General features: G+C 43.9%; 1 protein-coding gene across 1 annotated transcript; it reads right to left on the reverse strand.

Moving 5' to 3' along the window:
- Nucleotides 1-13729: 13729 nt before the first annotated feature.
- On the reverse strand, nucleotides 13730-24588 carry LOC123727862 (basic helix-loop-helix transcription factor scleraxis). Its single transcript, XM_045697614.1, has 2 exons — nucleotides 23374-24588; nucleotides 13730-16811 (listed from the first exon to the last, which is right to left on the reverse strand). The coding sequence occupies exons 1-2, from the start codon at nucleotides 23959-23961 to the stop codon at nucleotides 16773-16775; spliced, it is 627 nt and encodes a 208-aa protein (XP_045553570.1). The 5' UTR covers nucleotides 23962-24588; the 3' UTR covers nucleotides 13730-16772.
- Between the last annotated feature and the right edge of the window lie 211 nt (nucleotides 24589-24799).

Here is a 24799-nt window from a genome sequence, read left to right on the forward strand (position 1 = left end):
GAAATGAGGCACAGGACGGCAGTGCAATTAGATTAGTCATTGGCCCCTGTGTTTGACAATTCACAGACAGGCCTAATATGTCTGGGTAGAGAGAGACGTGAAACCTGGACCTGGGTTTTGGGTAATAGGCACCTCCGGCGATATTGGGATCATTCCTGTTCTCTGAATATGTGGCTTTTGTCTTATACCAATGCCAATGTTTCCTATGACATTTTGGTCTGTTGTGGTGCATACCTGGGTTTTGTGGGAATGCCAAATACCAAGAGTGAGGTTAGAATATATTTTCATTGATTTAAACCTAGTACACAGTGTATTTCCGAAATAGTATTTTTCTTTGACATGTCATTGAAAAATTTCAAATATCAGTATTATGGACCCTGGGGTTTGGAATATGAGGTTTTGAAATGATCATACTGACCCTGATAGCAATAAATAGTAATTTGGTGGATAGTAGGTAATAAGGCCAGAATAAGGCCAGAAGGGTGTGATATTCGGTCTGATATACCACAGCTGTCAGCCAATTAGCATTCAGGGCTCGAACCACCCAGTTTATAATTACAGTTATCATGTCCCTATTGGTCCCATATCACAAGTCATTTACATTCTGTCTTCCCTTCACCTATTCATTCAGAAACATTACAAATACAGCATCATTTAAAGGATCATGAAGAAATACCTCAAGCTCAAACCTCCGTTAGACATAGGGGATGATATAGGCAGACCACTCTGTCTATAATGTTCCCTTCCTCCTCACACCTCTCAATGTCTGTGTCCAAAACGGCACACTATTCCCCTTCATAGTGCACTACTTTTGACCAGAGCCCTATAGGTACTGCACTACATAGGGAATAGGATGGGGCCATGACAAAAGAATAGTGCACTACATGGGTAATAGGGTGCTATTTGGGATGTAAACAATATCCCTGGCTGGCTCAGGAAGACGCTGGCTAAATATACAACTGACCCACCGCATGTTTGACTTTCCATCACAAAGCCAAGAAAACACAGTCTGTAGGCTCAGTGAAGTGGAGGTGATTTCATGTGGGGGGTTAAGACTATTTTTCTTAAGGAAATCTGTTTAAACATCATTGAAAAGGTAGTGGCACCATGTCTGGATTGAAGAAGGAGCTTTGAGCTATTGAGTTATTTTCTAATTCTAATATACCAATGTTTCATTTCATGATCAGGAAAACTCAAGGTGGTTTAGCTAATGTGGACCAGATGGGGGTTTGTTGCAACGATCCCAATTTTCCAAAGCGTTAGTGGAGGAGGGGTAATAAAAGCCATAGATTTTCACAGTTCGGCATGCAGACACCCTCCCTCGTGTTCAAACTCTCAGAGGGGACGGAAAGCGAGCGAGACCGCAATGTTATACTTTGTTTTTATTCAATCCAGTGATTGACAGCACAGAGAGATTTTTCCAGTCTGTAAATCCAGGCCCAATTGAAGAGGACAGGGAGCACTGGGCCCTGGCATTCTGCTACTGACTGTAGTACACAGGCAGGCTTTAGGGAATGTGGTCTCCTCTCCTCTCCTCTCCTCTCCTCTCCTCTCCTCTCCTCTCCTCTCCTCTCCTCTCCTCTCCTCTCCTCTCCTCTCCTCTCCTCTCCTCTCCTCTCCTCTCCTCTCCTCTCCTCTCCTCTCCTCTCCTCTCGGCTGTCTCCTTTCCCCTCTCCTCCCATGCTTTGTGGTAAACCACTGGGAGCTGACAGGTTAGCCCGGAGGAGCATTATCCTTTGCAATCAAAACATGTCAGCTCAGTTTTTTTCAGTTCCAAAATGGTACATGCAAGGCAGAGCTGGTTACAGGGCCAAGGGGCCGTGGGCCCAAAGGAGCGGTGGATTGGAAGTCTTGTGCACATATGTCGGAATATGTTAAACATGTATATTAGATTGGAGCCTTGTAAAATGGGAAGGGCCTCCTGTTTCATTGGACTTGTAAAAGGATAAAACGCTCACAGCTGTGTACAGGCGTTAGTACCTCTTATTATGGTAAACAGTCTCCTATCTATCTAACTGACTACAGTACTCCTCTGCAGATTGGCTGTGGAGTATTGACCACTCCTGGAAGGTGTCAATGTGTCTGACTAACTGACTACAGTACTCCTCTGCAGATTGGCTGTGGAGTATTGACCACTCCCGGAAGGTGTCAATGTGTTTGTCCTGGGAATAGGAACAATTCATCAATAGATGATTCATACATGTAACGTGTGCGCTGGGAGTCAGGATGGAAGTTCAGGGAGTGAATAATTTAATAAATGAACAAAACATAATATTAAACAAGAAACACGAACAACGCACAGACATGAAACTGATACAGAAACAATAACGCCTGGGGAAAGAACCAAAGGGACTGACAGATATAGGGAAGGTAATCAGGGAGGTGATGGAGTCCAGGTGAGTCTGAAGACGCGCTGGTGCGCAGAACGATGGTGACTGGTGTGCGCCATAACGAGTAGCCTGGTGACCTAGAGTGCCGGAGACAATCCCGGTGATCAGGAGCGGACTGGTAGCCTCCGCTGGGGCACGGAAACCAGACGAACCGGCTGAGACGTGAGAGCCTGACGAGAGCCTGACGAGCCGGCCGAGGCATAGGAGCCCGACGAGGCAGCTGATGCGTGAGAGTCCAACGAGCCGGCTGAAGCTTGAGAGCCCGACGAGCCGGCTGAAGCTTGAGAGCCCGACGAGCCGGCTGAAGCTTGAGAGCCCGACGAGCCGGCTGAAGCTTGAGAGCCCGACGAGCCGGCTGAAGCTTGAGAGCTCGACGAGTCGGCTGAAGCTTGAGCCGGCTGAGGACTCCCCGGTAGCTCCGGTACTGACACCCGGACCCGACATCCCTTCCAACACCACAAAAAAAAAAGCACTGCCTGATGCTTCCCTTAGGGGAGGCGTTATTCTGTAACGTGTGCGCTGGGAGTCAGGAAGCAAGTTCAGGGAGTGAATCATTTAATAAATGAACGAAACATAATACAAAACAAGAAACATGAACAATGCACAGACATGAAACTGATACAGAAACAATTCTCCCTCCAAACTTCCGTGTGTGACGTTGATTAAAACAGCTTAGTGACGTTGATTAAAACAGCATTGCTTTGGTGAACACTGGCCGGATTATTCTTTCTCTGTGTTTCATTCTTCATGATCGATCTCACAGCGTTCTTCATGATCCCACAGGATTCAACAGATATAGCTGTTTGCAACAGATTGCTCTCGCTTGAAACCAGCCCCCGGTCTAGACGTCTGTTCTCTGGAGAACCCCAGGCAGGCATCTGCTCCTGCACTACCCACTCGGTTGGATCCTGACCTGGATCTCTGTATCCTGAGGATGGGAGTACTGTGTGAGCCTTCCTCCAAAAACTCCTGCTACTGCAGCTGTAACAGGAGTCACTGTGCTTCCTTAGCAGTATGGCTTCCATCCTGCCCCTGCCCCTTACAGGGCTCCAAGTCACACCAGGGATTAGAAAAGCGAGCAATTCGAATTTTAAGAACTTGAGGTTACGAATCCAACTCTGTTGCACAGCTTCAGCCTCCGTCCATCTGCAGTGGCTTTCAATCAGGCCTCTGTTCTGGCAGGACCCTCAGTGGGCCCACGGGGAGCCATGCTACAGCTCTCTGTTCTGGCAGGACCCTCTGCGGGCCCACGGGGAGCCATGCTACAGCTCTCTGTTCTGGCAGGACCCTCAGCGGACCCACGGGGAGCCATGCTACAGCTCTCTGTTCTGGCAGGACCCTCAGCGCTACGGGGAGCCATGCTACAGCTCTCTGTTCTGGCAGGACCCTCAGCGGGGCCACGGGGAGCCATGCTACAGCTCTCTGTTCTGGCAGGACCCTCAGCGGGTCCACGGGGAGCCATGCTACAGCTCTCTGTTCTGGCAGGACCCTCAGCGGGTCCACGGGGAGCCATGCTACAGCTCTCTGTTCTGGCAGGACCCTCAGCGGGCCCACGGGGAGCCATGCTACAGCTCTCTGTTCTGGCAGGACCCTCAGCGGGCCCACGGGGAGCCATGCTACAGCTCTCTGTTCTGGTAGGACCCTCAGCGGGCCCACGGAGAGCCATGCTACAGCTCTCTGTTCTGGCAGGACCCTCAGCGGGCCCACGGGGAGCCATGCTACAGCTCTCTGTTCTGGCAGGACCCTCAGCGCTACGGGGAGCCATGCTACAGCTCTCTGTTCTGGCAGGACCCTCAGCGGGCCCACGGGAGCCATGCTACAGCTCTCTGTTCTGGCAGGACCCTCAGCGCTACGGGGAGCCATGCTACAGCTCTCTGTTCTGGCAGGACCCTCAGCGCTACGGGGAGCCATGCTACAGCTCTCTGTTCTGGCAGGACCCTCAGCGCTACGGGGAGCCATGCTACAGCTCTCTGTTCTGGCAGGACCCTCAGCGCTACGGGGAGCCATGCTACAGCTCTCTGTTCTGGCAGGACCCTCAGCGGGCCCACGGGGAGCCATGCCACAGCTCTCTGTTCTGGCAGAACCCTCAGCGGGCCCACGGGGAGCCATGCTACAGCTCTCTGTTCTGGTAGGACCCTCAGCGGGCCCACGGAGAGCCATGCTACAGCTCTCTGTTCTGGCAGGACCCTCAGCAGGTCCACGGGGAGCCATGCTACAGCCGGATGAAAGGAAGTCCTTACAAATTCCCAACAACAGAACGACAGGTGGCTAACTTGGCAGCAGCACCCACCCTCCCTCTCCCCTTCTCCCCCCTAATCCTTTGTCTCCATCCTAACCCCCGTGGTGTGCACACCTGCGAGTGTCCTGTGTGCGCACGGCCACCACAGTACCGACTTGACCCCTATCAACTTCAGGAAAGTAGCACTGGAATACATCCCAGCCTCCCTCTCTCTCCTGTCTACGAGGGCTGGCCAGCATCTCCTTTGATGGTCCTTTGTGTCAACATTTCTCCTCTTAGAAAACAAGTGCGTGGGCTTCAATTGGTGATTTAAAAGAGATTTCCTGCTGATGCCGCCGTGGAGGCCCAATAACATGCAGAATGTCTCACTTGTCTGTCTATGCTCATCACTGTTTTCTTAGTGAAGAGAAAACTCAGTTTTTATCCCCCCGGAACTTTACATTTCTGACGTTGACGATCATATGTTATGGTCATGTCAGGGGGAAACAGAAAACTTAAGGACATCATTGTTGGCTTGGTAAGTGAGAAGTGACCAGGTATTCACAAAAAGAGACAAAAACGTAATTCAAACAGAATATCAACAAATTGATATACCTGTAGACTACATTATATTCACACAACTGACAGAAATACTCAACAAATCAATTGGATTTGGATATGTAGTGAACTGGAGAGCTGGACTGAACTCCCATGCAGTAATTGTTTGATTTAGCTAGACACAGTCAAGCCCACAAGCTCTGGACATCTGGAAGCGCTGTAGTGTGAGAGAGAGAAAAAAAGGAGGAGAGGAGAGAAGAAGAGAGGAGGAGAAGAGGAGAGGAGGAGAAGAGGAGAGAGGAGAGAAAATGAGAGGAGAGGAAAGGAGAGTAGTGGAGGAGAAGAGGAAAAGCGGAGAGGAGCGGAGGAGAGGAAAGGAGAGGAGAGAAAGAGAAGAGGAGAGGAGAGGAGAGGAGGAGAAGAGGAAAGAAGAGGAGAGGAAAGAAGGGGAGAGAAGAGAAAAGAGAAAAGAGAAGAGGAGAGGAGAAGAGAAGAGAGGAGAGGAGGAGAAGAGGAGAGGAAATGTGTTGGGGGGGGGAAGGCGACTCCGGCCCAGTGCTCTCAATGATAGGCAACGGCAGGAGTTGGCAGGCTCCACTTCCCTCTCAGCACAAGGCATGCACAGAGTGTCTGTCCCAAATGGCATCCTATTCCCTATATAATGCACTACTTTTGACCAGAGCCATATAGGCCCTGTTTGGACGTAGTGCACTGTAAAGGGAGTAGGGTGCCATTTGGGGACGTCGCCACAATCCTGGATCATTAGTATCACTTTGCCTCCAGGACAGATGTTGAAACACATTCAAATAGCTCATATTTAACAGAGGTCAGCATGTAGTTTATAACCACTGGTGCTTCAGCTCTCTCTAAAAGATATGGCCATCTTCAAGAACCTCTGATGAAAATAAACATGATATTACTATGGTCAATGGGGAGAGAGCCCAATAATGTGAGGTGGAATGCCTTGCCTTCTCTTTAGAGGGACAGTTTAAGCGTTTTACAATACGTCTGGTCATTGAAGAAAAGTCCAGGGCCTCTACAGTAGTCTATAGTAGTGATATCATCTGTGGTTTAATTTGATGAATCCAGGAACACATTTTGCTCAGTGGAACAAAAGCAGTGGTTTTAATAGCATGAACATTTCATAAAACTGGCTTGTTGAGACTCTACTGATACAGTATGAATCATCCTCCTTTTAATTGTTCCAGTCTACTGATACAGTATGAATCATCCTCCTTTTAATTGTTCCAGTCTAATGATACAGTATGAATCATCGTCCTTGTAATTGTTCCAGTCTAATGATACAGTATGAATCATCCTCCTTTAATTGTTCCAGTCTACTGATACAGTATGAATCATCCTCCTTTTAATTGTTCCAGTCTAATGATACAGTATGAATCATCCTCCTTTTAATTGTTCCAGTCTAATGATACAGTATGAATCATCCTCCTTTTAATTGTTCCAGTCAAATGACTCAAAGGGAAAAATAGTCAAAGTGATGGAGCCCTCCGCCTCTCATAAAGAGCAGTAGAGACAGTATTCTGAATGAGAAGCATGTGGGTGACGTGAACTTCAATAAATCAGAAGCAGATATTAAAGGAGCAGTGTATAGTGGCTTGTGGGAGTGGACCAAGACCAAGTCTACTTCCTACTTTACGCTCCCGTCAGCTGCAATGACTTCCATAAGGGGAGTTTTAGTAGCCACAGCGGGTTGGCAATGTTAGTCCAATCCTGCTCACTAGTAAATCCCAGATCAAATCCCAGATTACAACCGTTAACTAAACCCGTGCTGGACAAGTCAACTATAGGCTGCTTTAATCTAGCACTACAATGTACTTATTTTGACAAAAGAGGAATCTAAAATGAAGTGGCCGTGAATTAGATAGTCGGGCAGGAGAAAGAAATAACACAAACCATCTGAGAGGACCAAAGTCTTTATCCAGTAATGATGTATCAAAACTCAACTTTCACTATGTATCACTTATCGATTCAAAGTCAGTGTTTACAGGAAGTTAGTTGGAATAATTTGTTGGATCAGTTAGCACAGTCATACTGTGTTTGTGCCTTAAGCTTCCCATCTGTGGTGACTTCCTTGGCAATTGTACAACCAGAAATGGATCTACTTCAAACACTGTGCACGAGACCAGGTGCCCCTGCACGAGCAAGCAATAAAACCCCAAGCAAATGTGTTCACCCAGCTACTTCTCCCCGTCAATCAACTGCAACACATTTTTCACTTTCAGGCTATCAATGAAGTACGCTAGAGTAAATGGCTTGTCTAACTACAGTATCTTAGCTGGCATGACTGCTGGTAAGGTTGGTAGACTTTAGAAAAGCAAGCAATAACTAAACATACAGAGAAGCATATTTAGCATGTTTAAAAAAAGAGCCACCGTTCAGGAGACAGCGAGAGAGGTATGCTTAGAAATGCAGAAAAATAAACATATTGTTTACATAGAATTAACCATAATGATTATGGCTCTAGATTGCAAGAAAAAGCTATTTCAGGTGTTTGAAAAATGCTACATTTTCCAACCACCCCCCCCAGCCATCGCCACATACTTTGTGCCCCCTCAGATTTTTGGGGTGCATGCCGTCCGTGCCTGTGGAGCATTATGCACTGAGACCCGGCTTGCCTGTGAGAAGTCCTCAACTTTCTGATCTTTGCAAAAACTAAAAGAAAAAGTCTATAGTCTTCTCCATACTGGTACTAAACTATTTTCAATGTGATAATAATATGGCTTCACACTTTGACTTTTGTGAGAAATCTTAAAGGGCTATTTCACCCAAATAACAAACCTATATGAAGGAAAATCACAGAATGTAAATATGCTCCCAATTATTTTGTACTCATAATTGTAGTCCCCCGATGACTAGAATACAGCATTATAGGCCAAGCTACTATAAACATAGACACATTGTGTAACGGTTGTCGTATGAAGTGGACTAAGGCGCAGTGGGTTGAGTGCTCATTTTAACTTTTATTTGAACACTGAAAAAACAAAACAAGAAAACGAACGCACGCACAGTAATGCAGGCTACACACAGCTATGCAAAATATATATACATATATATAAAAATAAAAAAAATCCCACAAAACACAAGTGAAAAAAGGGCTACCTAAGTATGACACCCAATCAGCAACAACGATGTACAGCTGTTCCTGATTGAGAGCCATACCAGGCCAACAAAGAAATACACAACATAGAAAATCATAGAAATACAAAACATAGAACAATACCCAAAAACCCCGGAACACATAAAACAAACACCCCTCTTACATGAGGACATATCCCAACAAACCCCGAACCACATAAAACAAACGCCCCCTGCCACGTCCTGACCAAACTATAATAACAAATATACTTTACTGGTCAGGACGTGACACATTGACCAAGGTAAAAAATAAATACATTTAACAAATTGGTACTGCCCCTCTGCATACATATGTGCCCCTCCTATGCATAATCTCTAAATCTGTCACGTCCTGACCAGTAATAGGGGTTATTTGTATTGTAGTTTGGTCAGGACGTGGCAGGGGGTATTTGTTTTATGTGGTTCGGGGTGGTGGTTTGTTTAGAAGGGTGTTTGATTTATTATTTCCGGGTTTTGGGTTATGTTCTATGTTTTTGTATTTCTATGTTCTTTCTAGTTTAGTATTTCTATGTTTAGGTATTGGGTGTTGAACTCTGGAGGCAGGTGTTTTCTAGTTGCCTCTGATTGAGAGTCCTATAATTAGGTATGTGTTTGTGTTTGGAGTTTGTGGGAGATTGTTCTGTGTATAGCCTTGTGCCTTACCAGACTGTTATTTGTCGTTGTGGTGTTTGTGTACGTGTTTCTTTTCTTTAATAAAGAAGATGAGTGTACATTTCCCCGCTGCGTCTTGGTCCGCTTTATCTGACGACAACCGTTACAAAATCTCCAAATTCCCTCGTCATTCATAGAAAATAAAAATTGTTTTCATACAGCCGACAAGAGAAAATCTTAGTCAGTACTGATTAATTTAGCTTAATAATTATTATATTCTTCCGCTGATGTTGTATATTCAAACCAGTCTTTCAATCATATTCTTTATCTTCTAGGACCCTCAAACTCAACTCTGGACCTGGAAGTCAGTTCCACTGCCTTTTTTCATTGTTCCCCTCTAATCACCGACTGATTTAGACCTGGGACTCCAGGTGAGTACAATTCATTATCAGGTAGAACAGAAAACCAGCAGTCCTTTGGCCTCGTAGGGTAAGAGTTAAATACCCTTGTTCTAGGGGGAAAAACACTCATGAAGCACCAAAATGCAGAATTGTACATTGGAACTGGATAACTGGATTCATTTTAACATAGGAGTCATGTCAGCTATTGAGTGGCAATAAAAACAACATACTCTAGAAATGAACACATTTCAAAAGTTCAATACAATGTTTGCTTTGTTTTTGGAAACTCAGAACCAAACACAATCTCAGCTTAGTTTGCCATTTATTGATTAGAGTTGAAGTTATTCTGGAAAAATCACATTGAAATTGCGTATAAACAGTTGGACACCATCAGTGATTTAACTTTAGTAATGTCTGCGCTGTCAATTGTCACACACCTCCACCTTCACGACTGCACAGCCACTGTTTGACGTTGAGGCCTTGATGGTCACATGATGGCTTTTATAAGCGATACTGGAGCCATTTGCTCTGACACATTTCCTCTGCCCACAGTTATACATCTCATCATAAAGAGTGTCATCACAGCTTTTGTCCTTGTTGAAGATTCCCACTGCAAACCAGTTTGAGTACCAGTTCTAGTCATAGGGCACAGAGAACATGACAGCTATTATCTCAGTGTGCTTCTTCTTGGAGGGACTGAACATCTCATAGGTGAAAACACCAACGGCTCCCTTTGCTGTGTCAGAGGTCTTGGTGAACGTGCTGATGTCTCTTTTTGAGGATCCCACAGTAGGCTGCAAGGGTCTTATGTTATTTAATTTAATTATTTACATGTCGTACACAAAAGACATGCTCAACATATTCCTACAAACAAGAAGATAGTTACATGCAGCTATCTAGGCAGCATATGATACAGAAGTAAGGCAGAGACAGTCTAGTTAGCGATTTAATGTTATTTTTTCATCATCATTGCAAATATTGGCTAAGCAGGAGGAAGACAGGTAAAGTAGTAGTGTTCTTTTTCAGCAACTCTGGCTAGTTGCTACGATAAGGCAGCAACTAAAAAGATTAGCCTGCATCATCACACAAAACGCTAATTGTTTCTTGCTCCAATGCATTGTGTAAGGACTGCGTCCTGCTTGTACAACTGCAACATCCATTAAAACAGACAGAGAAGGTTGTAGCCTTCATAATGGACTTGAATGTTGGTTCAAATATCCACAGGGTTTTTATTTCAGCTGTTCCGAAATAAGAGGCAGAGACACAGGCTACATCATCGTGGTTCAGAAGAGGGTGAGGAAAGAGAGAAACGTGAAGGGAGGTGGAGTGTGGGCGGCAGCTACTTTGCAAAATGATGCTTAAAATAACACATGTAGAATGTGATCCGGATCTGTAGCTTTGAGAAAGAGGTTTCCAGAGGGCCGGGGCAAAAACTCCATATTCGCAGCTAAGTCCAAAAATAATGATAAACGATTAAGGGACTAGGCAAAGTAAATGCAACCAAGAGAATACTGCCAGTTTCTCAATAACCAATGGGCTGAAAGGAGTCTCGTCTAGTAGTAAATCAGATATGATAATTCAAATCATGAACTAACCCTTTAAGTACTGTGGCTTTGACCCCCAGTCTACACTCGCAGCAGCAAGCAGGTTGATCCATCCCAAACAAAGCCGGGATGTCCCTGGCAGGGGCGCAACTTTGGTTTTAGAAGAGGGGGGAACATAACTTTTTGTATTGTATTATGGTATTATTATTATTTTCATATAGTCTGGGGGACATGCCCCCTCATCCCCTGTGAAAGTTGCGCCCCTGTTCCCCGGATGTAGTCTCAGAAAAAAAATATTTGAAAAAGTTGTTACTTTGGGTTAACAAGAACATGGGAACTACAATCATTGGTAGGCTCAATAGTGCAGTTTCAGTTAGTCGGAATCATGAAAGAATCGATGCAGCCACTGCAGGAATAGCCACGATGTCACGTAGCCTGTAGAGACAGACACAGCACAATAGTACACAAACTGAAGGCATTTTCAATGAAATGTTCACCTACAGTTTCACCTAGAAGTATAAAACTCCTATTGACACGTAATATTGCATTATACCACTTTTCAACATCAATGAGCTGTAAAGTCAACCTCTAACGTCACGTTATTGTTAAGTTATGCAGACCTGGGTCAAATAAAACATAGGTATTTGTATTTTAACATTTTATTTTCTCTGATTTAAATTTTTTATAAATAAATTCTCAGCTCCAAAACAACCCCGGTTTTAACAGTATTTGAAATACTATTTTAAACTTATTTGTAAATATTTTTTTGACAAATCTTTTGACTGATCTCCTTAATTTCATTCAATTGTTGTAACGATTGCAGTAGTGGGTGTGGAGTCAGGTGCAGGAAACAGGAGTAGTTACTAACGGGCTTTTAATGAATTGCACCGTAAAAGAAAAGTACACCCACAAAAACACAACTGGGTGTGATCCAACAAACACAATGATCCAATAACACGTACCACTGCATAAACACCAGTCGACAACAGAAAGTAAGCCCGCACACAGAACAGGTGGGGAAACGGGCTTAAATACTCAACTAAACACTAATCATACACAGGTGCAAACAATCAAGACAAAACCAACAGAAAAGGGAAAAAGGGATCGGTGGCAGCTAGTAGGCCGGTGACACCGAGCGCCGAGCGCCACCCGAACAGGGAGTGGAGTCACCCTCGGCAGGAGTCGTGACAATTGTCTAATGTGCGGGTATGGCAGGGCAGATTTCCCTGGTGACCAAGGAATGAAATTCAAGAGTGGCTGGTTTTACAAGATTCTTGTTCATTGTAAAGGGACTCAGTTTACAAGATTCCTGTTCATTGTAAAGGGACTCAGTGTCCAATTTCAAGCATGACTGAGTGTTCGCTGGCCTCAAGCATTGCTCAATTGGAGAGATAAAACTGTCCCATTCCCTGGGTTTGGAACTGCAAAGAACATGCTTGAGATGTAAACACGACCACCTCAAAAAGAGAGTGACGTTAACAGGAAGTGCTAACATTAGTTGGTTAGCTTAAGTTTAGGCATGTAAAATGACTACTTAGGACAGGGGTGTCAAACTCATTCCATGGAGGGCCTAGTGTCTGTGGGTTTTTGGTTTTTCCTTTCAATTAAGACCTAGACAACCAGGTGAGGGGAGTTATTTACTAATTAGTGATCGTAATTCATCATTCAAGTAACAGGGAGGAGCGAAAACCCACAGACACTCGGCCCTCCGACCGAGTTTGGGAAACCCTGGGTTAAGGTAAAGGTTAAGGTTAGGTAAAGGTTAGCTTAAGTTGAGATATTTGGCCAAAAGTGGCGCCCTAAGATGATATCTAACTCAGCACCTTTGGCTCCAAAAAGAGGGTGGTTTACGACCCCTGTTCACACCAATCTGCCTCTTAGCAAGCGCTTATCGCTATTTTATTGTGCCACTGGTCTAGTGCAACCGAGGAGGAGCCAATCGTAGTACGTTGTTGTTCCTCCCAGGAATAGGACTGTTGTCATGTCGGATTGATCGGAGGAACGTCATGTCTACTTCGGAGGAACGACTTGGAGCGTTCAAGTGCTTGGAAAGAGCTTCTCACCATTGACCATGAAATCGCGGCCATGTTTGTTGACATTTTCAGTGGTGCATGACATCAGAGTTCAGCATGTGGGAAAGATCGGGGTCCAGAGATAATACCAGAGTTTCTTAGTTGTAATTACGAGTTGGAGGGGTGTACACGTGCGTTTTTCCCAGTAGGATGGACTTATTTACGAGTTCCCAACATCATGTGAAAGCAGCATGTTTTAGACCTAAATAAACTCTCCTAATGACTCATTCACTGTCTTGATAGCGAGTCACAGAGACTAATCTTTACTCTTAGTCACTATAAAAATGTACTAATTGTTTGCGAATCGCACATCACTAATAAGCTAGCAGTACTGAGTAAATTTAACTAGCGAAATTATTCAGGATGTACTAGTCACAGAATAGTTTTCATTGGCCGCCATTAAGAATAAATACTATCAGAAATAAAATCTATAGCTGAAGATAATATTAACAATTTTAGACTGTTGTGGAAAGCCTTCGAGGTGAAGCTGGTTGAGAGAATGCCAAGAGTGTGCAAAGCTGTCATCAAGGCAAAGGGTGGCTACTTTGAAGAATCTCAAATATAAATATATTTAGATTTGTTGAAACAATTTTTGGTTACTACATCATTCCATATGTGTTGTTTTGATGTCTTCACTATTATTCTACAATGTAGAAAATAGGAAGAAAAAAAACTTGAATGAGTAGGTGTGTCCAAACTTTTGACTGGTACTGTATATTAAGTGTAATATTGGGATGCAAACTCAAAATGTATTTGTGTATCTGACATGGTACAGGTGTATTTGTTTTAAGCCCATAACCATGTGTGTGAGGTGTATACTTTGTTTCAAAGTAGATTTTCTTAAGACTACCAAGGATCACTCTGTGTGGCCCTTGTTTGTATTACTGTGAGTAAGTACATCTATGCTCCCATTTGCTCATGTTTCTTGGAGATCCTTTGAATGGTAATGTTTTGTGATACTATCAACTCATTCTGTGGTATAAGCACATTAATAGTTTGATAACACCTAATGTCACTTTACTTAAGGTGTCTATGCACACTCTATAAGGGCATATGACATGGTTATGATGCCCATCTTTCCATTCACTGTGACAGAGAGGTTGGTAAATGATAACACCCTGCTATAACATCTGGTATGTAGACTCTTATGTAGTATGTAATAACAATGACATAAGTTGTCAGGCAGACTGTACAGTAGCAGTTGTAATTAATAGTTGACATAAGAGCATACGTCAACAGTATGTTCAGTCATTTTTACTGTCTATCACTCCAGCAGCATCACCGGTGGTCCTAATAACCCATTAACAGTTTCTGTCACTCCAGCAGCATCACCGGTGGTCCTAATAACCCATTAACACCGTCTGTCACTCCAGCAGCATCACCGCTGGTCCTAATAACCCATTAACACTGTCTGTCACTCCAGCAGCATCACTGCTGGTCCTAATAACCCATTAACAGCATCTGTCACTCCAGCAGCATCACTGGTGGTCCTAATAACCCATTAACACCGTCTGTCACTCCAGCAGCATCACTGGTGGTCCTAATAACCCATTAACACCGTCTGTCACTCCAGCAGCATCACTGGTGGTCCTAATAACCCATTAACACCGTCTGTCACTCCAGCAGCATCACTGGTGGTCCTAATAACCCATTAACAGCATCTGTCACTCCAGCAGCATCACTGGTGGTCCTAATAACCCATTAACAGCATCTGTCACTCCAGCAGCATCACTGGTGGTCCTAATAACCCATTAACACTGTTTGTCACCGGTGGTCCTAATAACCCATTAACACTGTCTGTCACTCCAGCAGCATCACTGGTGGTCCTAATAACCCATTAACACTGTCTGTCACTCCAGCAGCATCACCGGTGGTCCTAATAACCCATTAACACTGTCTGTCACTCCAGCAGCATCACTGGTGGTCCTAATAACCCATTAACACTGTCTGTCACTCCAGCAGCATCACCGGTGGTCCTAATAACCCATTAACACTGTCTGTCACTTCAGCAGCATCACTGCTCGTCCTAATAATCCATTAACAGTGTTTGTCACTCCAGCAGCATCACTGCTGGTCCTAATAACCCATTAACACTGTCTGTCACCGGTGGTCTAGTCTAGTTAGGGGTTCTTTCCACTAGTCCAGGGGCAGACAGATGACTGTTTGTTGTTTTTGGATGATAGATTAAGTAAAGAGAAGGGGAAAGATGTGGGTTATATGGTCTGATTAAACTGTCCACAGGTCACCGGGTTCCCATTGGGCAGAGAGAGTATCATCAACCCAAACCAGATGTCCTTATGGACTGTTTTCTTAGCTGATGTCACTGGTGATGATCTGAGAGGTTTGGTGTGGGGTCTGGGAATGGTGGGAGTGTTCCAGGAAGCTGCTCCACACAAGCAGTTCAGACAATCTAGCCACCCAGCTACTATGGCAACACAAAAGATATTTGACTTGAAAGATTTGCACTGACTGTGATCCGAAGACCACATGATACAACACGAAAAGGAGCATTAGCATAAAACATATTTTTATCGAACAATACATAAACAGTAAATGTCTCAAAAATACATAAACAATACACAACATTGGTCCAGTATTCCAAATGTTCAATTATTTCTGAAAAGATCTTGATGATATTTCAGGAGGTGGACTGAAATCTGTCAAAGCTCTCAAACCACAGTATGTGTGTGTGAGTCTTTGGAGGGGTCGGACAAAAAGCACAAGACAAGGAGCAGTTGGACATCCATGTATATAGCACAATAAAGTGGACCTCTTTTTCTTCTTCAAACAGGGGCCACGGATGGCGGATAGAAAAGGAAGCAGCATAGATGCAGGACAGAGGGCAATCTGAGTGAACCCTGCACACATTGTAAAGCCATCAGAACAGAGCCTGTGAGTCAGTAGCGCTCCTGGGAAAAAGAAGGAAGAACGCAGGAGAAGAGGAGGAGAGACGGAGGGAGCACATGGAATTCCAAAGGTAAACGAGAGGACAGTCAGGGGACGGGACAGGCAGACTTCCAGAGCTCTACCTGCAGATGTAATCTAGGATCTGATCCTCTGCTCTGCCAGTCACCATCACCACTGTCTGAGGCTGAGGGCTGTGCTTCTGCTTGTGCTTCTGAAAGCACTCTGTAACAACTGTTGACGTAAAAAAAAACTAGCTTTATCAATCCATCTGATTGGTAATTGATGAAAGGGTGGGGGATGTCGGGGTTTGCATGGTACTGAACTACTGCTGATTCTTCCTAAAGGATTGCCTTTCTCCCATGATTCAGCCAGTACACTTCAGATCCATGAGCATAATAGCACAACATGTTTAACATCAATAACACGAAAATTCAGCACGTATTGATGAGAGTGAAGGGCATACAGTCCAGGGAGGGTTCTAGAGTTGCGTTATGTCATATTTGGGTGCTCTGAAGTCCGTGGAAGGTTCAGTAACGAGTCATTTGTGTTTCCAGAGCGCAAGTAGTGCACAATATAGGGAATAGAGTGCCATTTGGGCCGCAGCCGTTGAGAGAGCTGTCCTCCTCTGCCTGTTCATTATAATGTCCAGTAGTTTAAGGATAGATATTAACTAAATGGTCATGAGTCTAATTATCATCCCAAGTTACATGGACTTTTTGCTGCCACATCATCCCTTAACAGACATATCAAATCCTCCATGGTCTTAAATAAACCATTGTGCTTTCAAAATATATATATATATATATATATATACAAATATTGTATTCTTATTAAGTACACAACTGTAAATATTCATTTGAAGAATAGGCTAATTGAACTGATGCTTCACAAAAGCGTTGGATATTTATCCTCTGGATGTTTCTGTCCTTCAGGCGTTATCTTCTTACAGTTGTTTTTCTGTCTCTGTCTTTGTTCTGAAAGAGAGAAAACATCATCAGACCTCCTGGTTTTCACCCATGCTGAAGATGACTCCCTATCCCCTTTATAGTGCACTATTTTTGACTATGGCCCATAGGACTCTGGTCAAAAGCAGTGCACTATATAGGGAATAGGGTGCCATTGGGACGCACATTAGATGCATGAACTGATGTAGCCCAGCTCTCCATTTCACCTTATTTTTCAGTCTGCAGTCACAATGACATCATTGTAATCTAGGCCTACAGAGTGAAAAATAAAGGGTTTGAATCAGAATGGGATGTTTAGCATTTGTCTGTTCTATCAAAACAGAGCACCCTTGATTTTCTTCTGTGGTTACTTCCTTGGGGTTCAGGTTGTCTGGCCAGGAAGCCAGCCCAGGGAACAGCAAGCAGAGCCTCATTTCCCTTCTCACCTCTCTGTGTTTTGTGACACACCTGGCTTGCATTACGTCCATTCGCTTTGGTGAGGAGGTTGTAAGTTATTGGAATGGCGTTGTTCCTTGAGTCAGAGCTCGGCCGTACCGTATGTGAGCTAAGCTGGAGCTGGAACTCCTAATCAAAACATGCTCCTGGAGTCAAATGGAGTCTAATCAGATTTCAAAACAAACTCTGGTCAGTTTTCTTACTGATGCTTTTGGGGAAATCTTATGGGTACTGACAGAATGTTAATACACTGAACAAAAATATAAACGCAACATCCAACAATTTCAAAGATTACAGTTCATATAAGGAAATTAGTCAATTTAAATAAATTCATTAGGACATAATCTAGGGATTTCACATGACTGGGAATACAGATATGCATCTGTTGATCACAGATACCATTTAAAAAAAGGTTGGTGCATGGATCAGAAAACCAGTCAGTATCTGGTGTGACCAGAATTTGCCTCATGCAGCGTGACACAACTCCTTTGCATAGAGTTGATCAGGCTGTTGATTGTGGCCTGTGGAATGTTTTCCCACTCCTCTTCAATGGTTGTGCGAAGTTTCTGGATATTAGTGGGAACTGGAACATGCTGTCGTACACGTTGATCCAGAGCATCCCAAACATGCTCAATGGGTGACATGTCTGGTGAGTATGCAGGCCATAGAAGAACTGGGACATGTTCAGCTTCCAGGAATTGTGTACAGATCCTTGCGACATGGGGCCATGCATTATCAAGCTGAAACATGAGGTGATGCCTGTCATGAGGTGATGGCTGTCCCGGTACAGTTCAAACTGGGATTCGTCCATGAAGAGCACACTTCTCCAGTGTTCCAGTGGCCATCAAAGGTGAGTATTTGCCCACCGAAGTCGGTTGCGATGCCGAACTGCAGTCAGGTCAAGACCCTGGTGAGAACGATGAACATGCAGATGAGCTTCCCCGAGACAGTTTCTGACAGTTTGTGCAGAAATTCTTAGCTGTCCGGAGGCTGGTCTCAGACGATCCCGCATGTGAAGAAGCCGGATGTGGAGGTCCTGGGCTGTCGTTGTTACATGTGATCTGCGGTTGTGAGGTCAGTTGGACGAACTGACAAATTTGGCTTATGGTAGAGAAATTAACATTACATTTTCATGGCAATAGCTCTGCCGGACATTCCTGCAGTCAGCATGCCAATTGCACGCTCCCTCAAAACTTGAGACATTTCTGGCATTGTATTGTGTGACAAAACTGCACATTTTAGTGGCCTTTTATTGTCCCCAGCACAAGGTGCACCTGTGTAATCATGCTGTTTAATCAGCTTCTTGATTTGCCATACCTGTCAGGTGGATGGACTATCTTGGGAAAGAAGAAATGCTCACTAACAGGAATGTAAACAAATTTGTGCACAAAATTTGAGAAAAATACGCTTTTTGGGTGTATTGAACATTTCTGTGATCTTTTATTTCAGCTCATGAAACATGGAACCAACACTTTACATGTTGCGCTTATATTTCTGTTCAGAATAAATGTTCCTGGGGTGATTTACACACTAATACAATTCTGTATTGCGATTCTGTGTAACTCATTTGCTAGAGCATAGTGTTTACAACACCAGGGTTGTGGGTTCAAATCCCACGGGGGTCCAGAATGAAAATGTATGCACTCACTACTGTTAGTCGCTCTGGATAAGAACATCTGCTAAATTCCTGTAATCTATTTCTGTTTTCTTTCGATGTGGACATAATTTGTTGAATAAATATTATTGTTATGTTAAGGTTAAGGAGGTTTCATCTGCATTAGTTATTAAATACGCCCTTCAAGGAGGCTTATCAATTATACACATTTCCCTTTTTTTGTTGAAACAGTAGCCTATCTAAAATATTGATTTACTAAGCATGGATTTTCCACGCTTTCTTTTTCACTTAATGAAATAGTTGTGTCCTGGCTATTCTGTCAAATAAATCAAATAAATGATTACACCTGGCCATTGTCCTGAATAGAACGGCACTACTACAACATGACTTTCTAGTTGGAAAAATTCATTCAAACAAATTCATCATGCTCAGTGTCATACATCTACATGTTTTATCTCTATTCAATTTCATTTATCTTTACAACAATCCTGTTGCTGATAATCTAATTACATGAATATAATGATTCATTTAAATACGCTCATTTATTTCATGTGCAATTTAGGACTGACTCCTGTTGGATTAGTCTTTAACTACTTCCGTATGTCTGTCCATGATAAAATACCCAGTGAAGATCATTGGAATGCAATACAAGGCATGATGGGAATACAGTCGCAGGAGCAGCAGCACTGCACAGCACTCAACTCTATACTGCGTCACAAATGGTACCCTATTTACTTTATGGTGCGAGGACCCATAGGGCTCTGGTCAGAAGTAGTGCACTATGGGAAAAGGGTGCCATTTAGAGTGCATACTATTAGTACTGCTCACAGCAGAGAGGGAACGCAACAGTCAACAACAAGCTTCCTCTGAACACAAAACATTCACTTCAAGTTTTTTCGATTGGTAACATTTTATCATAACTTTCATGAATAAGGATGATTATTTAACGATTTAATTAACTATTCATAAATAAGTATCTCAATATTGGTAAAAATATATAATTATTTATAATGGCTTACTCAAACGTTTTTATAAAGTGTTACCAGCGCTTCTTATGAGTTTGCATTTAGTTTAATACTCAATATCCAGTATCCATTTAACGAAAGGTACTGGGCTGGACCAATGCTGCTGTAATGTTTTGGACCCTTAGGGGAAGCCTGGTTTGTAATGGGAGTGTTCACTGCCAAGCATCATCCCCAGATCCCATGGAGCCAAGGTCCCTGGCATTCTAACCTTGATATGGAGACTATAGATTTACTGTGTTTTTCCACTTTCTAATTCTATAAATCTACAGCTAGAATATACGCTATTCATAAATGCTGGCTATGCTCTGTCCAAGACAAATGCACATTTGCCAAATGGAATAGAGAGTTTAGTATGAAGTTTGATAAAGTACACTCGATAGGCATGATATGGTTGAGGCATGAAGTCTCCTACACAGTAAGTCATCGCTATAGCTTAAGCATGTATGACTTTATTTTCATACATTTTCTGCCTCAGGTGAGGGTAACAACATTGGTGAAAACCTTGAAGAGACAAGGATTTTTTACTTTATACATACAGTGTTCTCTCTCTACAGTCTACGATAGCTCATCAGCCCACTCTGCAGGTCTTGAAATGTGTTGAAAAGACAAAACTGCACTCGTATTACATACTGTATAGCTCACATATGCTTCATTTAATTATTTTCTTCTTCTTTAGAAACAAAGAAACGAGTGGCGGCTGAGGGGTGTTTTTCTGGGAGTAATGAGCACTGGGTTTGCATCCCAAATGGCACCCTATTCCCTATGTAGTGCACTACTTTTGACCAGAGCCCTATGAATCCTGGTTCAAAGTAAAGCACTTTAACGGAAATGGGGTGCCATTTGGGACTGCCTTAATGGGAGAAAGGAGTGAGAGCGGTTATGGAGACCAGTTTTGCTTTAAACATCACATCAAAGAGCTAAAAGAGCTAGCTCAATCTGGTTCAAATACCAGCAGCAGAATGAATACAGGCTTCAGCACTGGATCAATCATTTAAAGGGCAATTATCTCATTAGCTGGTTTATTCTGTATGATTCTAACAATGTCCAATTACTTCCAGGATACATTTATTCTGGATTCATTATTGTGATATATGGTCAGAATATGTTTTCATGTGTCTATGTTTCCAAAAGTCCAAATCCAATGACCAATTATACTGTTGTAAAATTTGTATAGTCACTGAGCTTTGAATTAAAACCATTCACAGCATTATAAATGCTGTGAATGGACCCTGGCACCCTGTTCCCTATATAATGCACTACTGTTGACCAGAGCACTATGGACTCTGGCACCCTGTTCCCTATATAATGCACTACTGTTGACCAGAGCTCTATGGACTCTGGCACCCTGTTCCCTATATAATGCACTACTGTTGACCAGAGCTCTATGGACTCTGGCACCCTGTTCCCTATATAATGCACTACTGTTGACCAGAGCTCTATGGACTCTGGCACACTGTTCCCTATATAATGCACTACTGTTGACCAGAGCTCTATGGACTCTGGCACACTGTTCCCTATATAATGCACTACTGTTGACCAGAGCACTATGGACTCTGGCACCCTGTTCTCTATATAATGCACTACTGTTGACCAGAGCACTATGGACTCTGGCACCCTGTTCTCTATATAATGCACTACTGTTGACCAGAGCACTATGGACTCTGGCACCCTGTTCTCTATATAATGCACTACTGTTGACCAGAGCTCTATGGACTCTGGCACCCTGTTCCCTATATAATGCACTACTGTCGACCAGAGCACTATGGACTCTGGCACCCTGTTCCCTATATAATGCACTACTGTCGACCAGAGCACTATGGACTCTGGCACCCTGTTCTCTATATAATGCACTACCGTTGACCATAGGCAGTCGTGTAAAGTACTTAAGTACAAATACTTTAAAGTACTACTTAAGTAGTTTTTGGGAATATCTGTACTTTTACTTTTACTTCACTACATTCCTAAAGAAAATAATGTACTTTTTACTCCATACATTTTACCTGACACCCAAAAGTACTCGTTACATTTTGAATGCTTAACAGGACAGGAAAATGGTCCAATTCACACACTTATAAATAGAACATCCCTGGTCCTCCCTACTGCCTCTGATCTGGTGGACTCACTAAACACAAATGCATCTTTTGTAAATAATGTCTGAGTATTGGAGTGTGCCGTTGGCTATCCATACATTTAAAAAACAAGAAAATGGTGCCATCTGTTTTGCTTAAAAGAAGGAATTTGAAATAATTTATATTTCTACTTTTACTTTTGATACTTAAGTATATTTAGAACCAAATAATGTTCGATTTTTACTCAGGTAGTATTTTACTGGGTGACTTTCTATTAAGGTTTCTATTATCATACCTTTACTCAAGTATCACAATTGGGTACTTTTCCACCACTGGGAATAGGGTTCCATTTGAGACATGGACTCAGAGTTGTAACGGCAAGGTGGTTAACAGCAGAACGAATGAGGAAGAGAACAGCCTCAGATTAAGACATGATGCACATCTACATCATTCACCCAGCACTGAGATTCATGTCTCCAGCAGTCCTCAAGACAGTTAAATACTATCTCCAGATTTGACTATTTTGGCTGACTGTATGCTTGTAGTAGTTATTTTGCCCAGGGTATTTGTGACTTGCCTGACTACGCATTCACATTGCTCCGGCCAAACGCCACGCTTACTATCGTTTCTGCTCCAAGATGAACGTATGCAGTTGTCGACAGAGCAGCGTAACTAAATTCAGGATGAATCGTCAGGCAAATTTGTGAGTACTGCATGGATGAATTCTTACGGAATTTTTGGAAAAAAGTGCCTGCTAAATGGAATATATTATGCAGGTCTAAAGTAATGAGAGATGAGATTGTACTTCAGTGTTTCTGCTCTGACTGATCCCATCGACTCCACCAGTGGTAGGGAACAGAGGTGTAGATTTCACACTGCGGGGTGTCTGCCATGTCAACCATTCCCACATAGATTAGCTTAGATGGGCAACGGTCAGGTTAGGATGAAATTGGCTCCTTATTAATAGTTTTAACTACAGTTTACACTGATTTGAATGAAAAGGCAACATTGAAGAGGGTGAATATATCCAAGTGTTTCCCTAACTTTTTTCCGTAACCTACCTTATTAATTTAACATATTCTTGTGATCAAACTAATGATAGTTTGGTGACAGTTTGAACCAATATAGACTATCTATAGGGGACTATCCAAATAACGTGGGGCCAAAACCCAGCCTTTTAGCCATGAGGAGTTTGGCCACAAGACTCAGCCCACAGTTATGAAATGCTGAAATAAGAACCCAGACCTAGCTCTAAAATAGTTTGTGTTTGGAAGTTGAAAGGCCACTTAAAGGGACTTCATGAACGCCTAGTTGAGTTATTTTTCTCAGGGAGGATTTCAACCAATAAGACCCTTGACCCTTAGCATCCAGACCATACCACTCTCCTGTCAGTCATACAGTAGCTCTGCCCCTCCAGTGGCACTCACCATTTTCCTCTGCTTGCTGAGGCAGAAAGTACAGATGTGTTTGGGCTGGTTCTCTGAGCCCCGGCCGGGCGAGGGGCTGAGACTGTGGAGGGTGTGGTGGTGGAATGGGGGTGTGGAGGTGTGGCACGGCTGCCCATCCCCACACGCCTCGCCCACCAGCAGCACATTACCCAGGTGGGAGATGTAGCTGGACGCCAGCCGCAGAGTCTCGATCTTGGACAGCTTCCTGTCGGCTGGCTCGGTGGGGATGAGGGTCCTCAGAGCAGTGAAGGCCGTGTTCACGCTGTTGGTGCGGTCCCTCTCTCGAGCGTTTGCCACGTTCCGCTGCCGCACCTCCACCACCGGGGCCCCTGCCACCATCGGGGGCCCCGCCAGCCTGCCGGCAACTCCGCATAACTTCCTCTTCCTGCTTCCCACCTTGATCTGAAACCCATTGGAGCCGCCGTGGAGACGGAAGGAGGACTTCTGGGAGTCGGAGCCCGAGCTCTCGCTGCCGCCGTTCTCCTCCTCCTCGTCCTCTGACATCATGCTGATGTCGGAGAAGAGGAAGCGGCTTGGGGGAGCCGTACGCACCATCGTAAAAGACATCAGTCCAGATCTACAAGACAGGTGGGAGACTCCTCTCTCATATAGAGACCTGCAGAAAGACCAGATCCCCCCAGTACTGTAGATCCTCTACTTAATCCTTGAACATGAGGACAAAAGAGATCAAGACACTCAGATTAAATCACTCTTTGATATCTCTCTCTTTCTCGGCTTCTCTCACCTATCTCTCTCACCTCTCTCCCCTCTCTCTCTCTCTCTCTCTCTCTCTCTCTCTCCCCTTCTCTCTTCCTCTTTCTCTCTCTTTCTCTGTCTCACTCTCTCACCTCTCTCTCTTTCTCTGTCTGTCTGTCTCTCTCACGGTGGACCCCTCCTTCACTCCTGGCTGGCTGTTATATTGTGAGCGTCTGTTTCCTCTGAGTTCCCCTCAGTGTGATGTTAGCCTCCCTCTGCCTCTACACAGATACACGTCTGATTTCTGTCTGAGTGTCTCCGTATGGCTGTCCTTTATAGGCGGTGGGAGGGCCTGCTGCTCTGCTCTACTCCCCCTCTGCTCTATGTAGGCGGTGAGAGGGCCTCCTGCTCTGCTCTACTCCCCCCTCTGCTCTATAGAAATCTCAGAGATAGAGTTAGACATTTCTCAGTGTCTGGGCTGGACTGGGGCTTTTCACTGGGAAGATGAAAAGAAACTTGGTCTGTATGATGATGAAAACAAATACATGTGATAGACAGTCACTGAATGCCGGATGGCAGGGTCCACTACTTTATGAGCTCGCTCTCTCTCTCTCTCTCTCTCTCTCTCTCTCTCTCTCTCTCTCTCTCTCCCTCTCTTTACCTCTCTTTACCTCTCTCTCTCTCTCTCTCTCTCTCTCTCTTTCTCTCT

This window comes from Salmo salar, chromosome ssa02 (assembly GCF_905237065.1).
Source record: "Salmo salar chromosome ssa02, Ssal_v3.1, whole genome shotgun sequence".
NCBI lineage: Eukaryota > Metazoa > Chordata > Actinopteri > Salmoniformes > Salmonidae > Salmo > Salmo salar.